The sequence below is a fragment of the Rhea americana genome, unplaced genomic scaffold (genome assembly GCF_003343005.1).
Source record: "Rhea americana isolate MKP2758 unplaced genomic scaffold, rheAme1 scaffold_240, whole genome shotgun sequence".
In the NCBI taxonomy this organism is placed as follows: domain Eukaryota; kingdom Metazoa; phylum Chordata; class Aves; order Rheiformes; family Rheidae; genus Rhea; species Rhea americana.
Window position 1 is genome coordinate 403,775 of NW_028186358.1, and position 27,328 is coordinate 431,102.

A 27,328-nucleotide genomic window follows, 5' to 3' on the forward strand; every position below is an offset into this window, starting at 1 on the left:
CTCTTCTGTAAATGCTTGAATCTCTTCCAGTTCATTGCTGCAGCACAAATGCTCAACCTTTTTTCATGTTAAAGGTAAACTTAATTAAATATAGCTGGTTGTCTGCAAGGGYGAGGCACTGAGAAATTACAACTCCTATTAGCTTCAGGACAGGGGCTTGTACTGAAATGTTTCGGTATAAAGTGCTTAGACATCATCACTGACATATTCAAAGGTACTAACAAGGAAGGGGACTTTATCTACTTCTAATTTGGTCAATGCAGCATTTATCCATTTCTCTCAGATACCTGACAGGTGAATTTACTCAGCTGTTTTATCTACCACCACATCGCTAGATACTACAGTGATGAGCATGGTATAAATGGATGGGTGGGCAGGAGAAGGAGAGAGGTACTGCCATGACCCTTCTGGATTTCCAGTGATGTGAGGAATGATCTCAACTTCTACTACATACGAATAGGGAAAGTGGGAGCATTCAAGACTTCGGTATCTCAGACCCTTTCTCCGGGGACAGAGAGGGATAGAACAGAATGAAGCAGAACAGAACAGAATAGACAGAAAAGAAACRATGGTAGGAGAAAAACGAGTGCACATCTCTGTGAGCTCTGACTAGACTTTGGCAATGAATCTAGATTTTGTCACAATTCTGTAATTGGCAGTCTTTCCAGAAAAAATGGCATACAACAGACAAAAGGCATCCTGAAATTAATCAGAGATGATGCCCAGCAGAGCCACAGGTCACTCAAGCAGCAAACAACATGGCTTAAAAAAGAGACATCACAAACAAACAAAATCTCTTTTCCTAAACCACTTTTGTATTGAAACCACTAAATCTTAATGGGTTTGCCAGCCCTCTAGAAATGAGGGCAGGTAGATGCAATTTTACTCACAGAATTTAAGATCAAATTTAACACATTTAACTCAGAAGAAAAGCCAGTTATGATGGCTTGACTCACTGGAGTTACTGCAATATGTAATGAAAATATACTTAAAAAAAAGAAAAAGAAAGCAGTTCTTGATAAGCAGTTCTAGAAGTCCAGGTCATCCTGGTCAATCTTATCAGAGTCTTCTTTCTCTTTAGAAGCCTGAATCTCATCAGTATTTTCATCTTCCTTTGGATCTTCACCTTCAGCATCCACCTGGTCCTCCTCTCCCACAGGATCAGTGCAGGAAGATGCTTTGTCCCCTTCTTCTTCCTCACTGTCAGGGTACATCTTTGAAGGCTTGCTGCTCTCATCACTTTGAGTCTCTCCATTGGGGACATCACTTGTGGGGTTATTGTTGTCTTTGTATTCTTCTTCTCCTTCATCATCAGACCCTTTTTCTGATTGCTGTGAGCAGTTGCCCATGGAAGAATAACAAGAAAAGGCAGTTGCTTTGCTCAAAGTTTCCGATATTTTGATGTTTCTGTTTCTTCTGGCCTTGGAATCTCCCAGAGAAGCTTTACTGTTACCTTCATCTTTGTGTTTTTCATTTGCCTGGTCATGGTCATTACTGGCTGCTTCCTCATCATTCTCCTCACATTTGTCACCTCCTTCACTGTTGTGTTCCTCCTTGACTGAGCATGCCTCTGTTTCTGAATCTGGGTTTACTTCTTCCAGCACCTCAGCATCACCTTGGGTTTCTTGCTCAGCTTCTTCATTTCCTTCTGCAGCATCTCCTTCAGGATTGTCATCTGCCCCAGAGCCATCAGCATGTCCTCCGTATTCAGATGTCTCATCATCATCATTAGCCCCATTAACCCCATGTTCTGCCTCCTCTGCTTCTCCTTCAGCTTCATCTTCAGCTTTAGACTCCTCTTTGGCTTCCTGCTCTTCATTATGTGTTTCTTCTTCCTGTTCTTCTTCTACTCTGTTTGCTTCCTCTTCCTCTTCCTTTGTTTCTTCATCCTCTTTTGCGTCCTCTTTTTCCTCTTCTGCTTCTTCCATCTCTTCATTTGTTTTATCTTTCTCTTCTTCCACTTCCGACTCCTCCTGTTTTGYTTCTTCTTCATCTTCTTTTGCTTCTTCCTCTCCCTCCTTTGTTTCTTCTTCATCTTCTTTTACTTCCTCCTCTTCCTCTTTTGTTTCTTCCTTCTCTTCTTGCACTTCCTCCTCCTCTTTTGCTTCTTCATCCTCCTCCTTCACTTCCTCCTCCTCCTCTTTTGACTCTTCTTCTTCCTCCTTTATCTGCTCCTCCTCTTTTGTTTCCTCTTCTTCCTCTATTTCCTCCTCCCCTTTTATTTCTTCGGTTACCTCCTCCTTTACTTCCTCTTCCTCTTTTGTTTCTTCCTCTTCATCCTTTGTTTCTTCTTTCTCCTCCTCTTTTGCTTCCTCTTCCTCCCTTATTTCTTCTTCTGTTTCCTCTTGTACTTCCTCATCTTTTTCTTCCTCTTTTATTTCTTCCTCTGCTTCCTCTTTTATTTCCTCTTCTTCTTCCCTCTCTTTCATTTCTTCCCCTACTTCCTCCACTTCTTCCTTGGTCTCTTCATCTGTAACCTTGTCCTCCATCTCACAGTTTTGACTGCTTGATATTTCAGGTYCTTCTGCAACTTCATTCAACCCTGAGTCATCCACTTCATTTAACTGTGGCTCCTTTTCTTCATTGTCCTCCACTTCCATCTCACCTGGCTGGAGTTCACCTTCATCATTCTCCATGTTCGCATTGTCATTCTCTGCTGCCTCCTCTGCAGGGTTGCTTGGGATTGTCTTGTTGTCCTGGGCTGCTTCTGAGGCATGGATATCCTCATTATCATCTTTCTTTGTCTTCAGGATCTGCTGTAAATCGAATGCTTTCATGACTGGGGCATTGGTAGTCACCACTGGGTTTCTTGTGGGCTTGGAAACCTTTTTTTTCCTCACACAAGAGTCACACGGGCAGTATTCTTCCTCACTTTGTTGTTCACTAACACTGGCCTCAAAAGCAGCATTAAATGCTACCTCTTCGTCTCCATCAAATGATAATTCTGATGTGCCTGCCAGCCTGCTCTGGGTTTCATTCTTGTCACTGAAGAATGACTTTTCATGCATAGTCTGCAATCGCCGTCTCCTCTGCTCRGTTTGTAGAGTTGACTCACGCTTAAGTGGTTCACATGGAGGTCTTGGTGTCTTCGTCCCTGCTCTGCTTTTGATCTTCCTCAGCTCCCTCTCTATGCTTTTTTGTATCCTTTTGCTCACTTCCTCTTTCAGTTCCAGGATCATTTCATCCAACTGCTGGTTGTTCTGTAGGTTCCACCTAACTTTGAATTCATTCATGGCACTGACATAGTGAGTCATGAACTCCTTTTCAATTTTCTTCAGCAGCTTCAGTACCCAGATAGGGTCTAGATCCGCTGGGTTCTGTTGGACAAGTGATGTGCCCACATCAGTGTCTGCCTCAGCACTGGGCACTGGGTCATTTGGAGACTCTTCTCCAGGTTGCTTTTCCAAATCAACTTTCAGTTTTGTCTCACCATTGGCATCACTGATGTTYGTACCATTGGTAGCAGCTAGCTGATCATCTGCCTCCTCAAGATTTTCTTTTGGGAGCTCATCGCTTACAGCTTCAGCTCCTTGTTCTTCATTTTCAGTTAATTTGTTATTTTCCATATTTTCATTTTCTCTCTCTTCTKCCTGACCATTTTCACAGTTACTGCACTGATCCTCCTTATTCTCTTCTGCTTCCTGAATTAGAGAGTCCTCTCTGGTAGACTGTGCTTTTTCCTCACCTTTCAATTTTGAGCAGGGTGTTGAAGGTCGGGATGACTGCTCTTCTTTACCTTGCTCCTTGGCCTCGRTCAGTTCAGTGCCAGTCTCTACAGCTTCCTCTTGCCCAGCTAATTTGGATTCAAAGGTTTTCTGTGCCAATAATGTGCAATCCCTGGCACCAGCTGTACTCTCTTCTCCTGAGCCACTGGAACCACTGCTAACATCAACACCAGAGGAGGACATGGGAGTGAAATCATCATCTATGGATTTTGGGACTTTAAACCCAGAGACTGCCTTTGCCTGATCACTTGCTTGTTGGCCTGAACTTGGACCACTTTTTTCAGCTGTGCATCCAAACCATAGGGCTTGAAAAATATTTAGCAGCTCCATGTATCTTGGCTTATTCAAACGTGTTGATTTATCTGATGGATCTTCTGACTCTTCATCAAGGAGCTGGAGACTGGCAAGACAAGTAATCAAACTGTTGGCAGAATCACTCAGTTTTCTCCCCATAGTGGGGGACACTTCAGGCAAACTGTTTGACCGATCAAATTTTGTCTCATGTTTTGAACTGAGCAAGGCCTTCATGATCTGCACGGAAGTCTGGACAGAGGTTGGCAGGTCTCTTCTGATGTTATTTTGGCTTGATGCAACTGAGTGACTGCATTGTGCCTGATTGCCTTTGGCAGCTTCTGACATCACCTCAGAAGTTTGCTCCTGATTGAGGCATTCCTCACCCTCTTCATTAATAACACTGGCTTCTGCTSTCTCTTTTCCCACTTCATCCTTTTCTTCATTTTCCTCCTCCTCCACATTCTTTTTCTCAGCTTTTTCTTCCACTGAGATTCCTTCATCATTTGTAAAGTGTGATACCTCAGTGGTTGCCTTTATACATTCCTCTTCTCCGACGTCCTCCATTTCATATTTCATAAGCAATGTTTCTGGAGGGATTTTGCTTAGCCATTCTTGCACAACCTCTTCTGGAGATGTATTTGGCAGAGTAGATGGCATTAAATCACTTTCTTCCTCCTGTGTGCCTGTGTCTTCTAATGTTTTCTCCACCTTTTCTTTGAGAGAACCGTCATCCCCTTTATTCTTATTATGATTTATCTCCATTGCAGTTGATTTAGACCCTAAGGAAGTTGGTTTGGAGGAATCTACAATTTCTTTTTGACCTTTTCCCATTGTCAGCACTGACTCAGTACCTATGCTGCTCACAGAGGAATTCTTCAACATGGCTGATCGTATTTTTTGGCTGCTTGGCTTCCCTTTTGGTGGGGCTGGGCAATGCATGCTGCATACTGAGACAGTCTCTGAAACGGATGCTTGGCTTGAGTTTGACATCTTCACATGAAGATTCCTTGTTTTTCTTTGCCTTGATTTGGAWGATTGAGATATATTTGATTGTGAACATCTGTCATCACTTTCCTGGGATATCTGTGTCAAAAAACATTGATCTTTTACTTCTGAATTTGAAGAGACTCTCGAACTGACGCTTGCAGAATTTCCATTCTTATTCCCAGTATCAGTTAAGTGGTCACCTTTTGAACATACACTCTCACTCATACTTCCACATCTTGAAGAAGGGGTCTCTGAATTCAGCTTGGAATGACCCTCTCCAGCTTTTCCATTAGGGCTTGAAACACTTGAGCACAGAGATGATGGCTTGCTATTTTCTGCTCTCTGGCTTCTCTTCTTTGAACCTTTTGAGGATTCACTGTAGCCATTAGTGGTACTTTTTRAACTTTTCTCCTCAGCAGTGACAGCAATTGCCTCTGCTTCACTAGTAGATGAAATGTTTGAGTGAAAAGAGCCTGAATTATGAGACATGAGATCTCTGTCAGATTTTTTCTTGATTTCACATGAGCTTTTGGAGTAGTTAGACACCCTGCTGCATGATCTCAGATCATCTGTATGTAGGGATTTCTTTTTGTTTTGAGTGGATTCAAGAGATGACACAGACATTTCAGACTGTGCATCCAAATTAATAGGACTGTGTTTACTCTTCTTGGATCCTGTGGAAGAGAAAGAGGCATTGCACAGAATGATTTCATCACTGTCACTTCTCCTGCTGTGCCCATCACTAGCTGTTGAATGGAGGGTTCTTTGTGTAGAGCATCGTTCACCTTCACTGCTCTCATCTCTAACTGATTGGCTGGGTTTTGTTTTTGCTGACACTGAGCTGACTTCATTGATTTCATTTTCTTCTTGTTCGGCTTCCACTTCTTGAGACTCTTTCTTAAGGGAGGACTCACTGGAGRAGGAGGAGACCACTATGTTGTCTTCGGAGTGGTCATCCTGTTTGCTTGTTGCTCTTGGTGTGCTACAGTTACTAGACTTGCTATGCACACTGCTGGCAGGAGTGGAGCACACAGTGTTATCTTCTTCATTTGCCTTCTGAAGGCTGGAGAAGGACATGCTCCTACCCATGCTACTTGTTTCCTCACATATATTCTTCTTGCTCTGTTTGGATTGCAGAGATGACCTCGACATGACACTCCCAACTCTGCTGCTTTCAGCCTCCTCTGCATCCTCCTTTACACACTTCACAGAGGAAACATCAAAACAATTTTCATCTTCATTTTGTGAGCTGGTTTTGCTATCCTCCTGGTCTTCAGGGGCTTCTTGAGGATCYAGATTGTTTTCACAGCTTGAATGTGATGCTAAACCCAAGGATGAAGGCCTCTGACTATTGCTTGTGCTTGTCCGGGTGCATTCTTGCAGGTCTTCTCCATTGGAAGCACCTGTAGACAAATCGCTTCGACATGTACACTTTTTAAAGGAACGGTATGCCACTCTGTTCTCTATAGTCTCTGAGTAGGATGATGACTCTTTTACAATGTGCTCAGAGAATTCTTCACTGGATGTGGTGTGGAGGCTATCCACAGAAGCCATTTTTTTGTGGACTATTCTTCTCCGGGAAGATGTGCTGGAGCATGACGACCGTTTGTGCCAGGTGCTCCTTACGCTGGGCTCTTCCCTCTGTACATTGTGCATAGGGTTTTTCCAGATGTCGTAGTCCTGATGCTTCTTACCACAGCTATGACAATGAGCCTCATCACATTCTGATTCCTCAAGTTTTGACATGTAAGAATCAATGTCACATGGATATAATGAATCATCTGCCTCTGAGCTGGCTTCTGGGTTCATTTTGTTTATAGGGTCTACTGCACTGTCCTCCTCTACACCTGACTCTTCACAAGGCATCTGGCTCGTCAAATTGGACTTTTTGATCTGGGTGGACCATTGCAAAGTCTCATCATTTAGCAAGCGGAAGCGGACTTTCATCTCTACAGACAGACTGCCATCCTTGTTCACGTGTACCCGTTTTTCTATATCATCATTGACCAAGGAATGGACCAGGTCCCCAGGTTTGGGATGTGAGCAATTGTTTGTGAAAGGCGCACCATTATCTGGTGATGTAGTGAGACCATTTGGATAGGACTTTTCTGATGATAAAGAAAATCTCATTGACCTATTGCTTGATGCTGACCGTGGATGAATTACACTTTTTTTGGCTTTCAGTCCAAAGTTCACTGGAGTTTAGAAAAAGAAAAGAAAGAAAAAGAGAAATGCTAACTTATTTGAAGAAGACAAAAAATAATCAGATTGAACCATAAAAAGTAGTCAATATTGATATCGTTCCATTAAAGCTAAACAAACATATGCCAGTTTACCTCATTTGGCATTGAATAACTGAAGTCCATAAATGTTAAGTTTTGAATGCATAGTCTGTAGCAAAAGCTTCAATACCTTAACATTACTTTTTTGGATCTAAATTAAAACACAAGCACTTTTTTATTGTATTATACAGTGTAATACATGCCAGGAAGGAAAAAATATGCAGAACAATTTAATCTCAAAGTTTCCCTTTTTTATCAYATTGCAAATATTCCTTTATTTATCTGAGCATGTTTTCATTCTTCATATTCAGTCCAAAGATGCGTACCTGTATGACCCACTTCTTTAGCTAATGGCAAAGTACCACACATTTGTTCTGCATCATCTATTTACCTAGTCATGTGCCAGAAAGCACAGCTGGGACAATGTATCCCAGAGCAGCACTCATTCCACGTGGACATGTATCGCTATGAATAATTATAATGCTTATCAACACATAAAGTGCAAGTGGAAAGGGAAGAGAAAGCCRATGATATTTACAAAGAATAACAGTAGTAGCTGTAGAATCAGTAAAACCAGTGGTATTTAAGGGCATTTCAAGAATTTTAATCCAAGGCACATATCTATGGCCTAGTGCAGTGATTTGCAYGAATCTGTTGAGGTACTAGATGCTCCAGTGCGAGCAGAGTACATTGCTATCATGCTGTCTTGCAAGGCATGGGTCTATCTTGTTGCTAATACTTACATAGCATGTTCAGAGCTTACTTGCAGACCTCYAGACAACCACTTGTTTCTGTGAGCACGTGGGCAGCTGAATGGAGGCACTTTAGGAAGGAAATATGTAACAGGGAACATAACCAACAAGATCACGTGAAATAGGCCCTATCTAGCTATCCTTATGCACTTGAACCAACACGTTTGTTCATTTTCTTGATGTACATAGARCTCCTCCCTCCAATTTTTTTCCTGTGCTAGTGAGTGTGGGACTCCTCTGTACTCAAGTGTCTTCAGCTAGTTGTCAAAACACAAGTGAGTCTCTCCTGGCTCCTATTAGTGACAGTGGAGAGGAACAGGCACCTCCAGGGCACCATTCGTTTCATCCTAAAACAAATCTCTGATGTAGATGAGATGAATTGCCCTCTGGAAATGGGTAATTTCTCTTCATTGGCTACAGAAGGTGGCTAGGATAATTACCTTTGATGACAAATAACTCATTATTAGATGTCTAAGAAATATTGTCCCAAGCAACCCATAACACACTCCTTCCTGAACATGACCTTTCATATAAACAAGTTCTGTTTCCAAAGAGCTGCACTGCAGGTAGCTGTCAGTTCTCTGGATTTTGGAATGCCCTTCAAAACCTGAAAAGTCATACAGCAGTTAGAGAAAGTATAATAAAGTCTGAGAAACTGAGTCTCSTGCTGACAAATACAAATTTCTAAGATCAAGGCATCCTCTGGTCCCCATGCAGGCAAATGCAAAAGTGCTAGTTTTAAATGACAGACAAGGAGACAGAGGATTCGTGGGAAATCTCAAGGGTTTGGGGAGTCTCAGAGGCAGACACAGGAAAGGAGGGAGTTCTGGAAGGAAAAGGAGACACAGAGATATGAAAGAGGAAGGGAAGTCAGCCAGACGCGGGGAGCATATAAAAGAAAGACTGAAGGGTGTAGGGAGGAAATCCTAGAAGGAAGCCGAGAAAAAGAAGGGGAGGATGGAAATGCCTGGGAGGCAGAGAGAGGGAAGCACATTTTGCAAATGAGGCAGTGCACATGAGATTTAGGCAGTACAATAGATGACTGTAATCCCCATGTTGTGGKCCTGGAGATGACTTTTGGCTCAAGAGTAAGCTACACTTTGCAATATGCTCCTGAGATTTTCTTACTTTCATTGTTTTCATTGATATTGTTGCCATTGGAACGAGGAGCCAGGCCGGGCAGCTTCTCAACGGAGTGTTTCCTCAAATTCTCCATCGATACAGGTTTAAAAGGTTCCCGGCCCACACACACCAGCACACTTGGACAGTGAAGCAGAGCCTGCATGCTGTCAATCTAGAAAGRAAAGAGCAAGTGGATCTCCATTAATTGATGGAGCAGACCCTAATTTTACTTTCCAGGACCAGAACCAACCGACATTTAGATAATCCACCCAAAATAAACAKCGTTATGGAAACAATACAAATAGTAGAGAACTTAAGGCTACCACAGGCTGTTGGTAGACTCCGTTGCAGTGCAGTTCAGTGCTGTGGAGTTCAGACAATAGTTCATCTCAGTTTGCTCCACAAAACACCTTACCYGCATTTCTGTATGAATCCTGTCCTCTTAACAACAAGCCACAAAGTCTCACCGCAAAGGCTATACAGATGACATCACTCTTCAAGGCAATCAATACGATATTTTTCACCAGAGATAAATTATCTCCAAACATAGTGTCCCTTCTTAGATGTCTATCAACTTGCARCTCACTCAGTGTCTCCCAGGATGAGATTCATGCATTGCTTCTCAAATTTGCCTCTTGTGAGGGATATGCACAAAATTATTTCCAATATGATAGGATCAGATACTAAACCTGCAGGCAGGTGACTGCCTCCTCATGCTGTTGAATGGGCTGATTGAAATCCTGGCCCCATTTCAGCCAGTGATGGGACTCCCACTGGCTTTCTTGGAGCTTGCATCTTGCTGCTTACAGCTAGGAATCAAGACAAAAATCAGGAGCTTTGTCTTGCTATCCTGCAAGAGAAGCAATYGCATTCCTCTACTTGGATGTAACAACCACCTGGGAGAGAGTATTACAATTCTCATGAAATTGTATTTCCTGCGCAGTTTGTCATCAATTTTTCTTGGTAGGGGACAAAACAGAACATTAGATAGCAAATTGGTAAAGTGACTAGAGAGACTGGATTGGAGGTATGACAATGTCACCATGGCTAAAAGCAGACACAGTAGCTTTTCATATTTTGGAAGGATATGAACCCCAGAGAAAGAGATGAAATATGAGGTCTAATTAAATRAAATTATGGAAAAATAATCTGATGATGATTTACTGTTCAATAAGGGGTAAGAGATGGAAATGGGCTTTGCGGATAAAACACTATACATTCCAACACATGAGATGCTAATGTCTGAAGTTGCCTAGGAGCTGAGATGTGCCTCCCAGAGCACAGTCCTACTCCAGCTCTCAGGGCCTTATCAGATAACTCTGTGATAATCACTTTGGGATTCTGTGCTTTGTGCAGTGMTTTTCATAAGGAATTCTTCTATAAGTGAAAAACAAAGAAAATAAAGAACAGGCATCCTTCTATAAAGGTTGGAAACAAGAGACAGAATGCTAATAATTAGATTTTGCTTCATGTTTGGACATCTAAAAGTTAGATGTCTAGGACTGAGCTAGTCAACCAAGACTATACAGTCCATATAAAGAAGGTAATTCATGTACCCTGCATTGGCCATCTCTCCTAGTGTRAGACAAATTATCCTTGTTTTCCTTTGGTATGAGAGGAACCTGGAATGGGTAGGACAGATGCAGACATCTAAACTAAGACAGACTACTCAAAAGTTATCAGAAAGCATCATCTGCAATGAATATATAGTACCAGCCTCCAAGATCCTAGCCTTGTGCTCCTTCTGCCATGCCATATTACTTCAATGAGTTGTTGCTGTTAATTGCTGCTATGTTTTAGGAATACAGTCATAATTAACTTCAGCTATATAATGTCACATGTGGTATAAAGCTGATATAAGGGAAATCAAAAATAGAACACGTCAGGCTGAAAATTACATGTCTGGCCTGAAGCAGAGAGACCACTGCTACAGTAAAAATTAGATCATTTTTAAAGGGCACTTTACTCCCATGCAATCTGTGAAATCCCACGACTTCAGAGGCCTTTGTTGTTTGACCCATATTGTATTGGATTATATATTTATTTATTTACACAGGAAATTCCATTTAAACATAAGAAAGAACTTTTTTGCTGTGAAGGTGGTCAAACACAGGTTGCCCAAAGAGGTTGTTGAGTCTCCATCCTAGGAGATATTCAAAGCCTGACTGGATTTTGGGTTTGAATATGGTATCTGGAGCAACCAGCTCTGGGAGACCCTGCTTTGAGCAGGGGGAGGGCATTGCACGACAGCTCTTGATGTCCCTTCCGGCCTTGACAATACTGTAATCCTGTGATTTTTTGTAAGATGGGGCTGTTATTTTCACACGGACATCAGACAGCCTGAGGAATATTGTGCTGGGATTCAGAAATTATRAGGCAGGTATTTCCATCTGCCTTAGCTGTCGCAACAGGTGGAGAGAAATAAAYGCCATTAGGGTGGGAAGTGATTCATTCCAAATCAGGCATCTGATACAGGTCAATGAATCACACCTTAAAGGTGTCCCTTTCTCTCCATTGACTGGAAAGAGAGACTAGGCACAATCTATCTCAAATGCCAACATCTACAAAACTAAACTCTTACTCCTATTTTTATGCCAGGAGTTATGTAAAGCTTTGCATCCAGTGCCTGGCTCATTATCCCGTACGGGTGAATGTAACCTGAAATGTTGCCTTGAATGTCACCTTAAATGTTTTTGGTGTTTTCTTTTAGAGTAGAGGAGAAAGAGAGGAGAAAATCAGGTTATGCCATGTCTGCCAACCCTGCGTCTTAGATCCCTTGTGTAACTCCAAAGGCTCTAGATACCTAACCTTAGACAAACAAATCCATCCTTTGGCATCAACACAGAGGGAGATGAATCACTCTAGGCTCCACTGAGAGGACTAACTAGATCTTTGTGGGCTATGTGATGATGGCAATGATGTGGGTGATGGCACACGAGTAGACACGTTTGCGTAGACACCAAAATGAGTTTACTTATTCTTGCACTGAATCCTTCCATTAGCTCATATGTAGTCAGTAAGAATTAAGTGTCCTCATCTGCAAGCTGAAACTGAATATTTAGTAATTTCAAAATATTCTAGTCTGTTGTAAGTCAGAACTTAAATGGAGGCAAATGAAGTGTTTGTGACAAAGATCTTTGAGGAAGTTTAGGAAAATCTACGAGCAAGGTTTCTTTGGATTGCTCAACACTTTGCTCAGGCTCCATTCAAGCCCTCCTTTGAGTTCCCCCTGTGTAATAGTTCTATCGTATGAACTTATGGACAGGACTGTCCACAGTTCAAGGCAGCTCAAAATTTAGACATAAAATCCACTAAGTAAAATATACAGGGAAGCGATCTGTAGTAGTTTGCGCTCATGGGTTGAAATAGGCTCCTGCTAAAGTTTCAGTGCAGAATACCTGAAAATGAAAAGGTTCTCAGTCCTCCTGTAAAGCCTGATTGAGATTCCACTGGAACCAAAGGAAAGAAATTTGTTGACCTCTATAGACTTGGCATCAGGAACCAAGAAAATTAGGGAAGCTGTGAGTGAAAGTTTAGACCAGAAAGCAGAAAACTTGATCTCTGTACTTGTCTCTCTTGAATTGTCTTTGTTCATATCACTCAGCTTCTAGTCCACAAACCACTGCGGTGCCTTAAAGATCAGGTGCTGCCATGTGAAAAATGTTGCTAGTTGCTGTGCTTTAAACTTACATGCACAGACTATTCCAAGGAAATGCCACCTTTGTCTTTATTTTTTATTAAAATTTTTGTACTTGTGACAAAAAGATTGTGAGTCTGCAAAGCAGTAAACTTTTGTTTACTTGTATACTTCATTTTTCCCCGTATCACAGGAACTCCTTGTCACAGTGGGATATAGATCATGTATGGATTGGTTCAAAATAATTAGGTGTTCCTTCAATTAAAAATGGCTCGTACACATTCCTCTAAGCCCTATGGAGGAGACCACCATGTGTGAGGTGGAAATAAAAGGACATCCTCTCTTCTGAACCATGACTTTTCTGTCAATTTGGTTGCTATGCAGTTTGGAGGATGGATTGTCTCCTTGAATGTTACTGTAGATTACCTAGCACGACGGGGCTGTGATCTCAGCAAGGACCTCTAGGTGCTACTGCAACACAATTAATACTGTAATTGTCATCTCTACCTAACTGGAAGAAAGACAAACATAAAAGCTCTAAAATAAGGAATCTGTTGCTTRTTGTAGAGAACATGCTATCTTCAGGTTCTTCGCAGAATACCCAGAAGCTGTACTCGGAAGCTGAATACACGTACCAGTGTCTGATGAGGTTAAAACGCAGGGAAATACTCTTTGCTTTTCCTCTGCTGGCTACTGGCCAACCAAAGAAATTTGAAAGAGAAAGACAGAAAGGAGAACTAATGCAAGATATAGTTGAGATCACAAGTCTATAAGCTGATCTGCCTTCCAAAGGAGTGCTGAGATGCGAGGGAGAAACAGGAAAAGCTTGTAATCGACACGTTCAAGAAAGGCTAACGGGCTGAGTTCATCGCCTGCCATGCTGACTCATATTGCCTTGTTTCCTTGTGCTCTTTCATCTGTTCTCTTTTGTCTTTCATTCAGATTTACAACTCTCTGGAGTGTGCACAGCCCTTTTACTATGTAATTGTACCACACTGAGCACAGAGGGATCCAGGCTCTGAGCTGGGCTATCCCAGTTTAACAGCAATAAAAATTGCATTTCATTTATGTAAGGAATCCATTTTCCCTTCCTCCCTAGATTTAGAGGGAATTCGAGAGTGGTTCTTATGGGGAGTGGCTTTTTAAAGTTATGCTAATCTGTTGGTCAGAGGGTGAATCACGGGGTGTAGCCACTCCGTGCCCACATACATATTAGCAAATTAGTGGAAGAAAGGAAGGCGGAAGGTAAAGGTTGCTTGACCTCGCTTTCGCTAACATGAGCATGGGCAACTCCCCCCCCCCCCAACACACACCCTACGAAAATGAAACGCCCCATTTCTGCCTGTGGAGAGAATGGATCTGATCTCCTCCAAATTGTAGCACCCAGCTAATTAGTTCAGAAAAGTCTACACAACATCCTTTCCTCTCCCAYGCTGGAGCTCATCTAATCTCTAACACCTCAAATCAAATCTAAGGCCCCAAAATTCACAAGCAGGAAGCAGGACAGATGACAATGTTCTAGGCTCCTGCGAGAGCAGAGGACCTACTMAGTGTAAATGACATGTTGTTACCACTACTTGGTAATTATATCATTGAAACATGAGCCAATCCATTGCTCCAGATTCTGTGCTGTAGCTGAAATACAGCAATATAAGACGATTTGTCATACCAGCCCCTCTCAACACATCAGTCTCCCCTAGAACTGTTCAGACATGGGCTACAGGAAAACTTTTCCTACAAGCCTGTCTAGATTTCTGTTTGGCCACTGTGTAAACTTGCATGAAAAATGATAGCTTTGGGATCTGCGATCTGGAAATCAGGCCATGTAGCACTCAAGCAGATAAGTAAAATCTGCGAAAGGTAGAGTACTAATGCACTGTACTTCTTTCTTAGTCAAACACTGGCAAAGATTATGTTTACCTATTACACTGCTGTCAGCTTTTCCTGGAGTACTCACAGACACCTTTCTCCTCTATATGACACTTTACACATACATAAAATAAATGTTCTGCATTTGGCCCTGGAAGCGGTCTGGATGAACCTGTCCTTCAGCAGTCTGAGAGATACTGCAATCAGAAGGTTTAATGGCCACTGGAAATCATTTGGGTAGCAGCAGAAGATAAAYACTGCAAGGAAAATGGGAAGGAAGAAGAAAGACTTTTTTTTTTTTTTTAAAGGATTGTGAAAAAAGCACAACAGTTTCTGAGAAACAGGTGAGGAGGACAAAGAAAAGGGAAAGGAAACAGACTGACAGCGCAGCTCAGCTTGGAGGACAGGCTGGTAGGACCATGTGAGGGCTGCCATGGTTACTATTTCTGCAGATGATGAGACCATGGGTCTCTTTCTGWGATGCCTGCTGAGCACTGGGTTGAGCTGGTGCTGACTCCAAATCAAACTGACTTCATATGCAAGCTTTTGATGGCCTTTTGCTTGCCAACCCACCCCATCAGCTCAATATGAAGTCTGTCACTAAAGACTTTTAAAATTGTGAATCTGCAAGACAAATAGTCTCAAATTTGCTATTAAGTGCACAGATTTTAACATCCCAAAAAGGAAGGTATTTCTTGGAAAATTTCTGTCAAAGATTTTCCATCTTCTGACATGTTGAAATTTCTTGCTAGAATCTGAGGCCACCAGCCGCACCTTTGGCATCAGGTCCATCCAACATCAGCATTTGAAAATCATGAGTCAGGCTAATATTCACCCCACCCCAAGCACCTGTCCTCATCCTCTCTGAGTGCAGGATTAGCTTAAAAATTGACAAATCTTTGAAAAATGCTAAGYGTTCAGTTCTGATAAGCTTTGTGGTGACTGAGTCAGCAGGAATGATGAGTTCAAGTTTTACTCTGTGACCAGAAGTTCTCAAAACTTACTCTTTTTATATRGAAACTAAAGGTGTATCTACACCATGTATAAGAAGTTACTCTAGCTGGAAGCTGATAGGGGGAGCACAACCTAGAGGTAACAGTAGTGTGAATGCACCACAACCAAGTATGTAAATCCTACTGCTCTTAGATCCAGCTTATAAATCCATATGGCATTGCACCACAAGCATCTTCCAGCTTGAACATCTGTGCATTATGCTTCATTGAGCACTATGGATACAGGCTAGGATGCTCAGATAATCATCTGATTAAAGAATCTCAGAGCATGAAGAGAAACAAATCAAGTTGGAAACCTTAGCTTAACTGGTTTTTTTTTTCTTACTGAGGTCAAAGTTTCACCCCCAATATTGCAGAGTTTATAGCACAAATGTGAGAGCTTGCAACATAGTGAAAGTAGCTCCTCTGACCGTAACTGAATTTGTTTCAGAAAAGGTGTGTCAAAAGAAAAAACAGAACTAACTTACTGAGTTGCATCAGAGACTTTTGCATTCTTCATTCTGAGCCCTAAAGAAGAAGCAAACTGATGAAAATACAGAWATGTTATCTTCTCCTTTCCCATTATTGGTAAAAATGTCAAAAACTATCTTTGGAAAACTAGAATTCCCCATGAAAAAGCTCTGCTTTTCCAATGGAAATMATTTGCAGAAACAACGATTTTTATTTAAAGAAAATTCACTTTCTTTTCCAGGAGAGGGTGGAATTTTTCTGTTCTTGGTACCCRCAGTAAATGAACAAGTTAGAATCATCATATTCACAATTACTATTGCATGTATTCAATAGTATTATTAGAAAAGTCTTTGAGCTGGATTCAATTCAAAAGAATTAGAATGTAATTACACTTTACCACATTAGTACTGAGAGAACAAAATCTCCTCAGGCTAAGGGAGTCATTTGCATTTGGTATAAGTYAGATAAGAAAGTATCAGATTTGGTATAAGTTAGATAAGAAAGTGACTAGCACAGAGTCCTTTTAGCTACATCTTGTAAGGCAGTAGGCCAGATGATTTCAGGACATCTCAAAGGTTCATGAAATACACCTGGATATGAGTCTTCTTATGGATCAGGTTCATGGAAAGTTTTGCTGAGGTTTACAGATCRCTTGTGTAAATCTTGTTGGAGTCATTGTGGTTTTGGCACAGAACCAGAGAATATTGAATCTGAAACCTGTGGTTTGTTTTTAGACTATGAGTCACATGCACATGGTGRGTGGAAAGTGGTACAGCTCACTTGATAACAATGGTTTGAACCAAATGAGGGTCTGAACTTAGCAGTTCTTCATACCTGAAAAAGAGGACGAGACCAAGCATCACAGTGAAAATTTCAAATGGGCATGAGAAAATTAACTATCCCAAGGAGGGAAATTACCATTTCTCTTATCTTATTACTTACATGTACACTACATTTTAAATGGGCATATTTGCCTCCATATATACCATTTCYCTCTTCCAGTTCCATCAGGGTCTCAGTGACACCAGCCATAAAGACAGGCAATTTCGTGGACAGCCCAGACATGAGCAGCCTAGACGATGCCTGCGGGCAATCTACAGATGTCCTAGAAATGGCTAAATGGCTATTTAAATCTCAGTCAGGAAATATGTCAGACAAGCCTGTTTCCTGGCCTTGCACCTAAGGTCACTGTAGATGCAACCATTATTAAGGATGATTTAGTACTAATAGTTTGTCCAACAGCTTTACTAATAACTAAAAATAAAGGTTCTGTATTTGCTAGTAAATTATGCAATGCCAGATTCAAGGCACTGGAATAGTTTTCCGTATTGTTAAATTGTTAGAATAGTCTTTGGTGCATTTAAGGCCTGGATCAACTGTCCTTCTCCCAAGCGATTCCTAGGCAGAGCTGGGAATTAGCACAAGTGAGGGACCTTTCCCAGCAAGAAGTTTGGACGTGGCTGCCCGGTTTTAAAGGCTGCGAGAATTAGACTCTGTTTTGGAGACAACACAGTAGGGATACGACCAAATCCTGCCGTTTGGTCTCAGGGCCAGAGAAAGACACAGAACAGAATCAGGGTCCATACCCTAAGGAGTTTATACTAGCTGATCTTTTACATTCTCAGGCTAGTGGTGCCTGAAGAAGCATTCCGTAATTCACGATTGCCCTCCAGATTAGCTCACACAGTAATTCAATGATCCCTTGAGGAAATTTTGTTGTGTAYAGTACTCGTTCTGCAGTGTTTTCTCTTGTACAGTTTAAAGGAATAAAGGGCCTTTCTGGTCATCTGCTCTGCYTTTCTGCATAACAGACTAGATCAGTCTATCTATCATCAAATATAATAACTTATGGTCAAACTTGAGTGCGCCTAAGCAAAAAAYATCCAAGTCTTGGCCTGACACCAACAAACATAAAACTGGCCGCAGCCCTTGGAAAACTCTTCTGCTAGGTTGATAAATCCCATTGGAGAAACTCATGACAATTGCTACCAGTAGCTGTAAACTATGTAGACTATTTGCCATAACACAGTGTGGTTTCAAACACTGTACAAGAAAGAGTATTGGATTTTAAGGAAGAGTTGGCTTTTGTTTTTATTTAAGATAGTCAGCAAATGGATGGGCTTGTGATTCAAGAGCAAATGCAAGAGCCAGGACAGCAGGGGCTGGTGTGCTGGCCTCCTATGGTTTAAAGAAGTCCTAATGATCTTCTGTGATTTCTTTTTTGACACAAAACTGATGTCTCTRGTAGAAACTAGATAAGCTGCAATTTTCAACTATCTCATCAGCAAGAAGATCTTCAGTTGTAGAGTCCCATGTCTTACGTTTGCTGATATTTAAATATCTGTAGCACTTTAGGAAAGTGTATAAAAACTTGAGATATATTAATTTCTCCTAATTTCAGTTGACTAGTCTGAGTCAGTTTTCTTGTCTCCCTCTATAGTCAATAAAAAGAGGCAATCACCTCCCACAGGCAAGGGGAATGTCTTAAATGTCTAATAAGCCGATCAGATTTGGATGAAATGAATACAGGCCTATCTGCCCCTCAGTGTGCAAACTTACTTGCACAAATAAAAAGTTTCACTGGCAAGTTAATGGTAAGTCAATGTTAACCTAACTAACAGATACTGAAAACCAGTGCTTGTCCTGTTCGTAAGCTGGAATCACAGAAGCTAACACTCTGACCTGAAAACAGCAACATATTTAAGCTGAAAATTTAACTGCTGTTTTCTAAATTAAAAGCTTTAAAACTTTCTTTGCAATGCCATATTCATCAAATGACTATTTGGATTTAGAAACTGACAACAAAAATCATTTTTATGTTGGGAAGAGAGATTTTTGACACTACTGAAATCAGTGTCCAAAAACTCAAGCTCCTACTCACTTCTGTCGGTTTAGCTCTTCATTCCTAGTAGGCATTCTGCCTGACGAAAAAAAAGTACAAAAAAACAGTCTTTTGCTTTCATTGGCACAAAAATCAGTCTGTCGTTACTGCATGCAATATCAGTTTCACCTGATTCAAAGCTTCAGGAATTAGAATAAAAATTCAAATGTGCAGATTCCAACAGTACTACTCTGCATTCCACTAACATTGGAATCAGAATCTTTCAAATAGTATTTCTACTGACTTGAGTTTTGCCTAATTATTATTCATTAATYCTGAATTCATAGCACTGAAAGAGTCTTTGTGGCTGAACAGAAATCAAGGCCCCATAATACTGGGCACTGAAGAAATAACCAACGAAGAGAATGACCTTTCCACAGGAAGCTCATGAAGTACAATTTTGAAAATATGCAAGAGGTGAATAAGCAGACAAGTGGGAGCAAGAAAAGACAGAGTAACAGTAAAATAAGCATGGTCAGTGGACCATTGACCTACAATAAGACCCTTCAGCTTGCTATCAGCTATCTGTCTTGAGATTCTACCTAGCTGCCCATGACCTTCTTCTGACTTTTTCGATGAAAAAAAGAAGAGATAAAATATTCAGCTCTTCACTGGCTTCATAAAAACACTAGCATTTCTTCCTTTTTAGGTAAAACTTTAGGGTAAAGATAACTGGGGGAAAAAAGTAAAAAAAAAAAAAAAAAAAAAAAAAAAAAAAAAAAAAAAAAAAAAAAAAAAAAAAAAAAAGGAAATGAAGTCTACTAAAATAAATGAGACAACAAGATTTTTTTCCAAAGAATAAAAAGTACTGATGTGCAAAAACCTATGAGACTTTTGGTCCAAATGTGTATTTCTCTGTGAATTACAATTAAATCAACCTAAAAGTTTAGTGGAAACATTTGTGGATGAGGTGATCTAATAAAAGGAAAAAAAAAACTTTTCTTCTCTGCTTTTTTCAAATTATTAGCATATGAAGAGTGTACAAAACAACAAGTCTGTTCTACAAGTGTCTCAATTTACACCTATATAAGGGTATAATGAGAAACCAAAGTCTTGTAATTTTGAAGGGTTCTGGGTGTATCAAAAAAAGTTACAGATTTACAATTGAGGTGCTGGRACAATATATGCCAACCATATTTTCAGTCTCAGAGATGATTTATCTTATCTTAATATTCAAGTTTAGATCTTGAGATATAATAGAAGAACAAAACAAAAGGAGATTGGAGGGGCAGCACTCCCAGGCCTGCAAACAATACTTTCATCTGCTGAAGAAGAGATGGATTCATCTGTAGTACAGGAAATTTTCCTTTTTACTGTTCAGTTTTCAAGAGATCAAGTTAAAACTAGCAACAAAAAAAAATTGTGATTCTGCTATTAAATGCTGTGACTCACATTCTAAGACAGACAATTATAAAGTTAATCAAGCAGTAGTCCAGATATACAAGCTATTACATCGCTATTCAGTAAATCTGTCAAATCATGGGAATGAACGTCAAAAGTTATCATCTACAATTCTACCTCTTCCTTGTCCCCTGAGCCCAGCAATAGTGGCCTCTGTGTCAAGAAGGCTTGTGACAGTACACGTAAACAATGATAACAGAAGATAGCAATTTAAATCTTTTAAATGAGCAGTTAAATTATTATTCAAATAGAATAGTATCAGAAACAGGGAAATACTCGAGAAATATAAAGCATCYGAACACCTTTGAGCAATCATGGAAGAACAAAGACATGACTTCATTTTTACCAAYAGAAAAAGTGCAGATGTACCTGTGAAGACAAGACATAGTCAAAATTAATGTTCAGCACCAGCTGAAGGAGGTTATTTCAGGAAATCCTCCAGACTGTGCAGTAAATTCACAACATTCAGAAAAATCTGGTAAAAACTCTGGGACACAAGCACTAGTGCATAAGGAACTATTCACAAAGATTTTGAAGATGAAGTATAATAAATATTTGACAGAAACAGCGTAGAGGATCCTTAAGAAAGTAAAAGCCTGGAAAAAAATCCAAGACCAAATGACATTTTTTTGTTTGTTTGTTTTAATGTTTTGCAACTGAGACTATTCAGGAWGTTCTAACAGGAATGACCACTGCATAAGCAGTGAAGAACAGTTAAACTGCAAGAACTAAGTGATTAAAACTAAGGGAGGCAAAGAATCACTCTGAAAGAGTCTCCAGTAAAGATATGAACTATCATGCATTTTCTAGCTGCGTGGAAGATGATAATGTTGGTGAGACTGGACTTACAGTCACCTAGTAAGAAATAGACATTCTACACAGAAATGAAAAGAGTACAAATAAAATTAATAAGGCATTGAAAATGAAGTATTTATCAACAAGATTATTATAAAAAAATTCAGATTTAAAAAAAAAAAGAAATTGCAAGGAAATATGGATAGATTACCTCATGGTGCTTGATTCGCTCCTGCTTTTCTGGTTATGAAAAACATGGAGAAAAACAAAATCTTGGAAATGGTCTCTAGGGGAGCCCTAGAACTCACTGTGGAAAGCATTACCCTCAGTCAAATCTTATATGTAGATAATTTTAACCTRTATGGTCTGTCAGAGAGATAATATAGCTGCAACAACAATCATCAACACCTTTTTGAGTGACATTCATGCACAGCAGGGACAGAACCATTTGCRTCAGCAAAGGTCACATCGCGGGTGTGGATAACATGCTCTAGGTGACCCTGCTGAGCAGGGAGGTTGGACTAGATGGTCTCCAGAGGTCCCTTCCAACCTTACTGATTCTATGATGAGATCGAAGCAATAATGGGCAAAGCTATTGACATTGTATCTCCTGAAGAGAGCTAYGTAGCTTGGCTCTTAAAGCGGGGCCCCACTGTCAGCAAAGATGTTGGCRTGCAAAGCACAGCAGGTACCATCAAGTTCAAACACTTCACAGTGAACACTTCTAGTCATTTATTAGCTATGACATACCGGTTGTCTTGTCAAGTTTTGACATGTTAGAATGGCATATTGGACTCTGGAAGAATAGAGATCTTTAGACAGGATGACCAGGAAGCAATTCAACACTGCAGAGCTGAAAATGCAAAAAATAACTGTATGTCTTGATGGAAAGAAAGATGGATGTTGAAGGATACTGAAGATATTGTGTTTAGGGAGTGTGTATTTATTGTATATCTCAGGTAAAATATTACTCTTTGCAATGAGTAGAAGGAAAAGGAAAGGCTTGGTGATGACAGCTGTCAATGGAAAWTTGTGGAAAACTCAAGAGTCTGAAGGAGAACATTAGGACTGCATTAAGAAATAAAGGGTGAAACCCTTCTTGGAAATGTGGGTGCAGATTCTCCAAAATGGAAGTGAAGAGGTAGTTACTAAGTTATACGAGATCATTATCTCCATACAGCCTGGACAGGAGTCCAAGTCTTGAAAACCAGAAATATCACTGACTAAATGAACTACTTATCCCTAGATTATAACATATCTTGGTCACAAGGTTGTGCTTTTTTTCTCTAACTCAAGTTGGCTACCTTTGTACTGCTGAACTAAGTAGGGGCCAGAGCCCATTCTTCAGCGTAGAGGTCAGCTGGTGCAGTCTGGCCACTCTGACATTGAGTGGCAGCATCCAAATTGCCTACAGGAAATGGTCCCAAGCCCTAACTCTCAAACTGTGTCCAGGAATTGTTTGGGATACTACTTCTCTGAGCCAAGACCSAACCAGGGAGGATGTTAACAATTTATCAGTGTGAAGGAGAGAGCACTAGCGCCCTGGTCTGACACTTTTTAATTTAGCAGTGTAACTGTAGCTGTAGAAGGCATAATCTAAAACCTACCATCCTGTAAAAACCTTTCAGGACTTCACTTTGCAAATAACAAGACTGATGGAAGCTAGAAGACCAGAAYCTAAATGACTCCGAAGGTCTCTAAGGCAGACACTTACCTCTGACTAGCTCCAACTTCAACTGACTGTGTTGGCTAAGCCTCAACAGTTCTATGGGAACTCGGACACATACCTTGTTTATAGGCACTGACATTTAAACACTGAAGCTTAGATATCCGAATCTGGAGTGAATCCAAGCCTATTAAGTTACAGTCATTTAGAAAGCTACCTAGAAATTGTCTATTTCTTTCCATTGACTTTTGAAATACCCTAGGACATGGATTCCTCTTCCCTACACTACACTTGTCTACATGTGAGCCATTTCTTCTACTCTCCCATTATAGTCCACAGAGAACTCATCAACAGGGTCAAAAAGTTTAGTAAGCAGTCCAGCTCACGCTAAGGTAGGCACCTACAGCTGATGAGCAGCTCATTCACTAGCATTCACTGTTTTGGGTGCTTAGATGACCTGCTCACCTAGGAATACACAGACTTTAGACACTTGCACTTAGAAAATCCCACATGATGGAGACCAGTTTAATCATCTCGGACTTAGAAAACTGGCCCTTAGGCAATTAAGTTAGAGGAGGTGAATTCTCTTCTGTTTTGTTTATCCCAGGCCATATTCGGGCTGCCTGCAGCTAACCTTCTTGTTTTGTTCCTGGGCCTTTTCTAAATCYGCAATTTCTGCGGGATTTCTCAACTTCTCACTCAGTAACGCTCAGTGACATTTCAGTTTCACTTGTCTGGCACATGTGGAGTGGAACCACCACTCTCTTAGTCTCTAAACCAATAGGGTTAGGAGAGCTGTAGCAACAGGATGCTTGGGAAGAACATTTTCCTCGGATCCTCCAGCTGAGAACAGAGCCTCTTTGCAGAGTGATGGGGATGGCAGAGAGCACTGGGATATGACACACTGCCTCCAGAAGGAAAGCCGGCTTAAGACACCATTATCCCCTYCCTCTCTCCTTCTTAGTTGCACACTCTTGTCCCTGTGCCAGGTCAAAATGATCTGGGTTAAAAATAATCCTGCATTCTTTTTTCTCTCCTAGAGAACGAGTTATTCGAACCCAAGTCATTTCAGTGATCTGGTTCAGTGTGTGATGCTACAAATGACTGGAAAAATCACCTCTGAGGAGATGGCACAACGCATTGTAAAGAAGGGAAATATGGCAAGCAGCAGGGGCAGGATGGTAACTGCTCCACTTGGCTGCATTGCCAGAGACAAGGCTGGCTAAAGGTGAGAMCTCTTCAAAAGAAATGGAAGCACAGGTTACTGTACGGATTACAAGGAGATGGAGAAGGAAAAAGGAGAGTGTCAGCTTTATCAGGAAATCCTTCTGGGAACAGAAAAACGTTCTGTATATGTTCTGTTTTTACTATAAGCGTCCACCACAGTCAGCACTTTCATCAAATCATCTACAGAAATGTATCTTCTGATCCCATTCATACTCTAATCATTTATGCATTTATTAGTTATGTTATCATAGTGCKGAGGATCCCACATCATGAGCAGGACCCCATTCTGTTAGGAATGTGCCACTGGAGGATGTGACCTAAGGACTGTCTTATTTGGTGGCTTCTCTGTTGTTAGGTACAGAAAAGTTAAGTCAATGTTGGAACATAACTGCCTGGGAGAGGGTAGAAACTCCATTACTGAAAGTTTGTAAAAGCAAGTTGAGCAAACATCTAATYGAAACAATGGAGAGGGAGTCAATCTTACCTAGAGGCAGGAAAATAAATTAGATGACCTGTGAGAATCTCTTTCCATGATTTCTTTCATATATTTTCCATGAATCTCTAGCCAGGTTGTGCTAGATGGTGATATCAGTACAAAGGACATTTGCATTTCCTTGTCCAGCTGGAGTAATTAATACAGTCATAATCACTGCACCTTCCCAAACCACAGCTTTGGCAGCGTGAATGTGCTCTGGAGGTATATTTTAGGAAGCTCTGGGAACCACTGACGTGCTGTTCATCAAGGAATTGCAGCTCTATACTCCCCTTCTTCAGGACTGTACAGAGATGAAACAAGTCATCACCCACCCATGCAGCAGAACGAGTTTTGCTGTGTTCTCACTTGGGTGATCAGAGCTGGGTTATATACCCACCTGCAAAAAATTTGAGCCTTTGGACTTCTGTCAGAGGTTGCCCCCTGTTGACCCAAATCAGTGTCTGATGCAAGAAACTCTCGGATGGCTGGACATGATCCTTTTACACCACCCCTCGGTGTGACATGGAAGTAACTAACGCAACATTAGCTGCACAAGCCCAAAGGGTCAAGGTAGAGTAAGTAAATTACTAGCACTGAGAGCTACAGAATTTGCATCACAGGGAATGCAAACAGTGATGTGATAATACCTGTTTGACCAGCAGACCAGCACCAGGTATCAGAGATACTTGCCTTCTTTCCATCAACAGTGTAGAGCTTCTTCACTGGGAATTGCAGGATTTCTGAAATCTCATCCAAGAGTGTTTTGAAGCTCCTGGCATTCCTGCGGTTCAAGATAATGGAGCGCCGGAAACCGATTTCTCCATTCTTAAGCAGGGTGATTTTCTTGGGTATTCTGGAGCCATGCTGAGTGAAGGGTGTGGAATAATCTTCAAGCCTTCCCTCCTGAGCTGCTCTCCTCAAAGTGCTGGAAGGACGGCCATTTCGTGGAGGGCCTGGCCTCTGTCCAGCAGAACTAATGCTAATAGGCTTGACATATTTCTTGTCAGAGCAAAGGTAGCATCCTCCATCCTCCAGCTGGTCTAGCTCACTGATGCAATGTATTCCTCGTGGGGTGGTGATGGTTCGTACTCCAAAYGGCAGTGGGACCCGATGGGAGAGGTCATCCATGAGTGCATTGAAGCTCTTGAAGCTTCGCTGATTGATGGCCATCTTCACTCCCCCAAACTGAGGATCTCCACTCTTGAAGAAGGTTATTTTTTTGGCTGGGGGAACCTGGGTGATGGTACTTGTCCGAGCCACGGATGGAAGGGCTGGCTCATAGTTGTAGGAGCTGGTGGTGGACAGGTAGTCAGCAGGCACCTGAGTCATCCTGCTTGCTTAAAGGTAACTGCGATAGAGAAGCAAAAATAGAGTAGGGTTTCTTTGAGTCATGCAGAATCAATGCCTTATTAGCATGGGAGTAGAGTTTGTTTTCATAACACAAATTTTACTGAGTATGCTTAAGCAAGAGTAGATTTTCACACACAGASTTGTGAATGTGCTAGCTCAGGTAGATAAATGCAGCAGCAAGAGCAGTCATAACCCTGCTCCTCACAGTTAAACTGGCCTTTGACAGCAAGAATTCGGTCAGCCTCAGTAGCCCTTAAAGCACAAAAAGGATGAGTCAGACCTCAAGCAAAACCCACAAAAACTGGTATTTGTATATTTTTGTCCTTTTGAACTTTGTGTCTCCCTTGTTTATATTTTTGGGGTTTTCTCTGAAAATATCAGAGACAATGATTACTTTGCTTTTATTTTTACAAGCAGGGAGCTGAGATGCTCAAGTAACTCTTTAGCCCTGTGAACTGGAGCAGAATAAAAAAATATTAAATTTATTCATGAAATGGTTGCACATTGCAGCACACAACCACTCCTGAGTGGTGGTTGTACTGAGAGGGCAGAGTACCCTGATTTTAGAACAAATGCACGTGGCTGTGCTGTAGTGTATTAAGGCAAAATTTGGATGAAAATCCATGCCAGTTATGCTAGCAAATACGGCAAGAAATATTTCAAGATGACAAATAGAACTGCAAAAACTGGGCTTACAAAACAGTTGGAAAATTTGAATTTGGACAGCTAGGGATAGATATGAAGAGAATAATATGTCTAGTTTGTATGGGAGTTGCTGGYGTCTTGTGTTTTTAATGATGATTTGGCTTACATATTTGGATCTGAAGGCTGAAGTCCAGATTTTGGAACCCCACTGTAAGAAAACTGTTAATATCTTTACCATTATGGAAAAAAAGCGGAAAAGAGACTGGGCTCTACTCTTTCTTGCTTGGTCTTCTCAAATGCATGTCTTTTAAGTCAATGAATAATAATAAAAAAAAAATCATACACCACATTGAATGCACAACTAGGGCAAAACAGACATTGCTTTCTTTTTGACATGGAAAAAAAAAGAACACTGCTTACAACTGCTAAGACATTGGTGATAGTGAACATGGCAAATACCAAKAAAGACAGGACAGTAGGATCATTAAAAAAAGAAGAGTGAACCTACTTCAGTTTGAGTTAATTACACTAATTTAAATAGATTCTGAAACTGCATTTAGAGACTTCAACTTCTGATCAGAAGTTACTGCTCACATAGGGGCAACAAAACATTTGAATTATTAGTAGGGAATACAGCAGRTTTTCCTGTAGCTGGCAGAAGGCTCTGGCCACAAGTGTCTACATGCAATTTATTTTCCAAATTATATTCTTAGTTGATAGCAGTTTTCTATGGCAACTTTGAAAAAGTCTCCTAGAA

At 40.9% G+C, this 27,328-nt stretch overlaps 1 protein-coding gene across 1 annotated transcript; it reads right to left on the reverse strand.

The window, feature by feature from the left end:
• Positions 1 to 1,028: 1,028 nt before the first annotated feature.
• On the reverse strand, positions 1,029 to 25,905 carry RP1L1 (RP1 like 1). The gene is made up of 7 exons (XM_085306498.1): positions 25,267 to 25,905; positions 9,169 to 9,334; positions 5,792 to 7,201; positions 4,539 to 4,732; positions 3,737 to 4,256; positions 2,442 to 3,535; positions 1,029 to 1,874 (listed from the first exon to the last, which is right to left on the reverse strand). The coding sequence occupies exons 1-7, from the start codon at positions 25,903 to 25,905 to the stop codon at positions 1,029 to 1,031; spliced, it is 4,869 nt and encodes a 1,622-aa protein (XP_085162624.1).
• Positions 25,906 to 27,328: the final 1,423 nt, after the last annotated feature.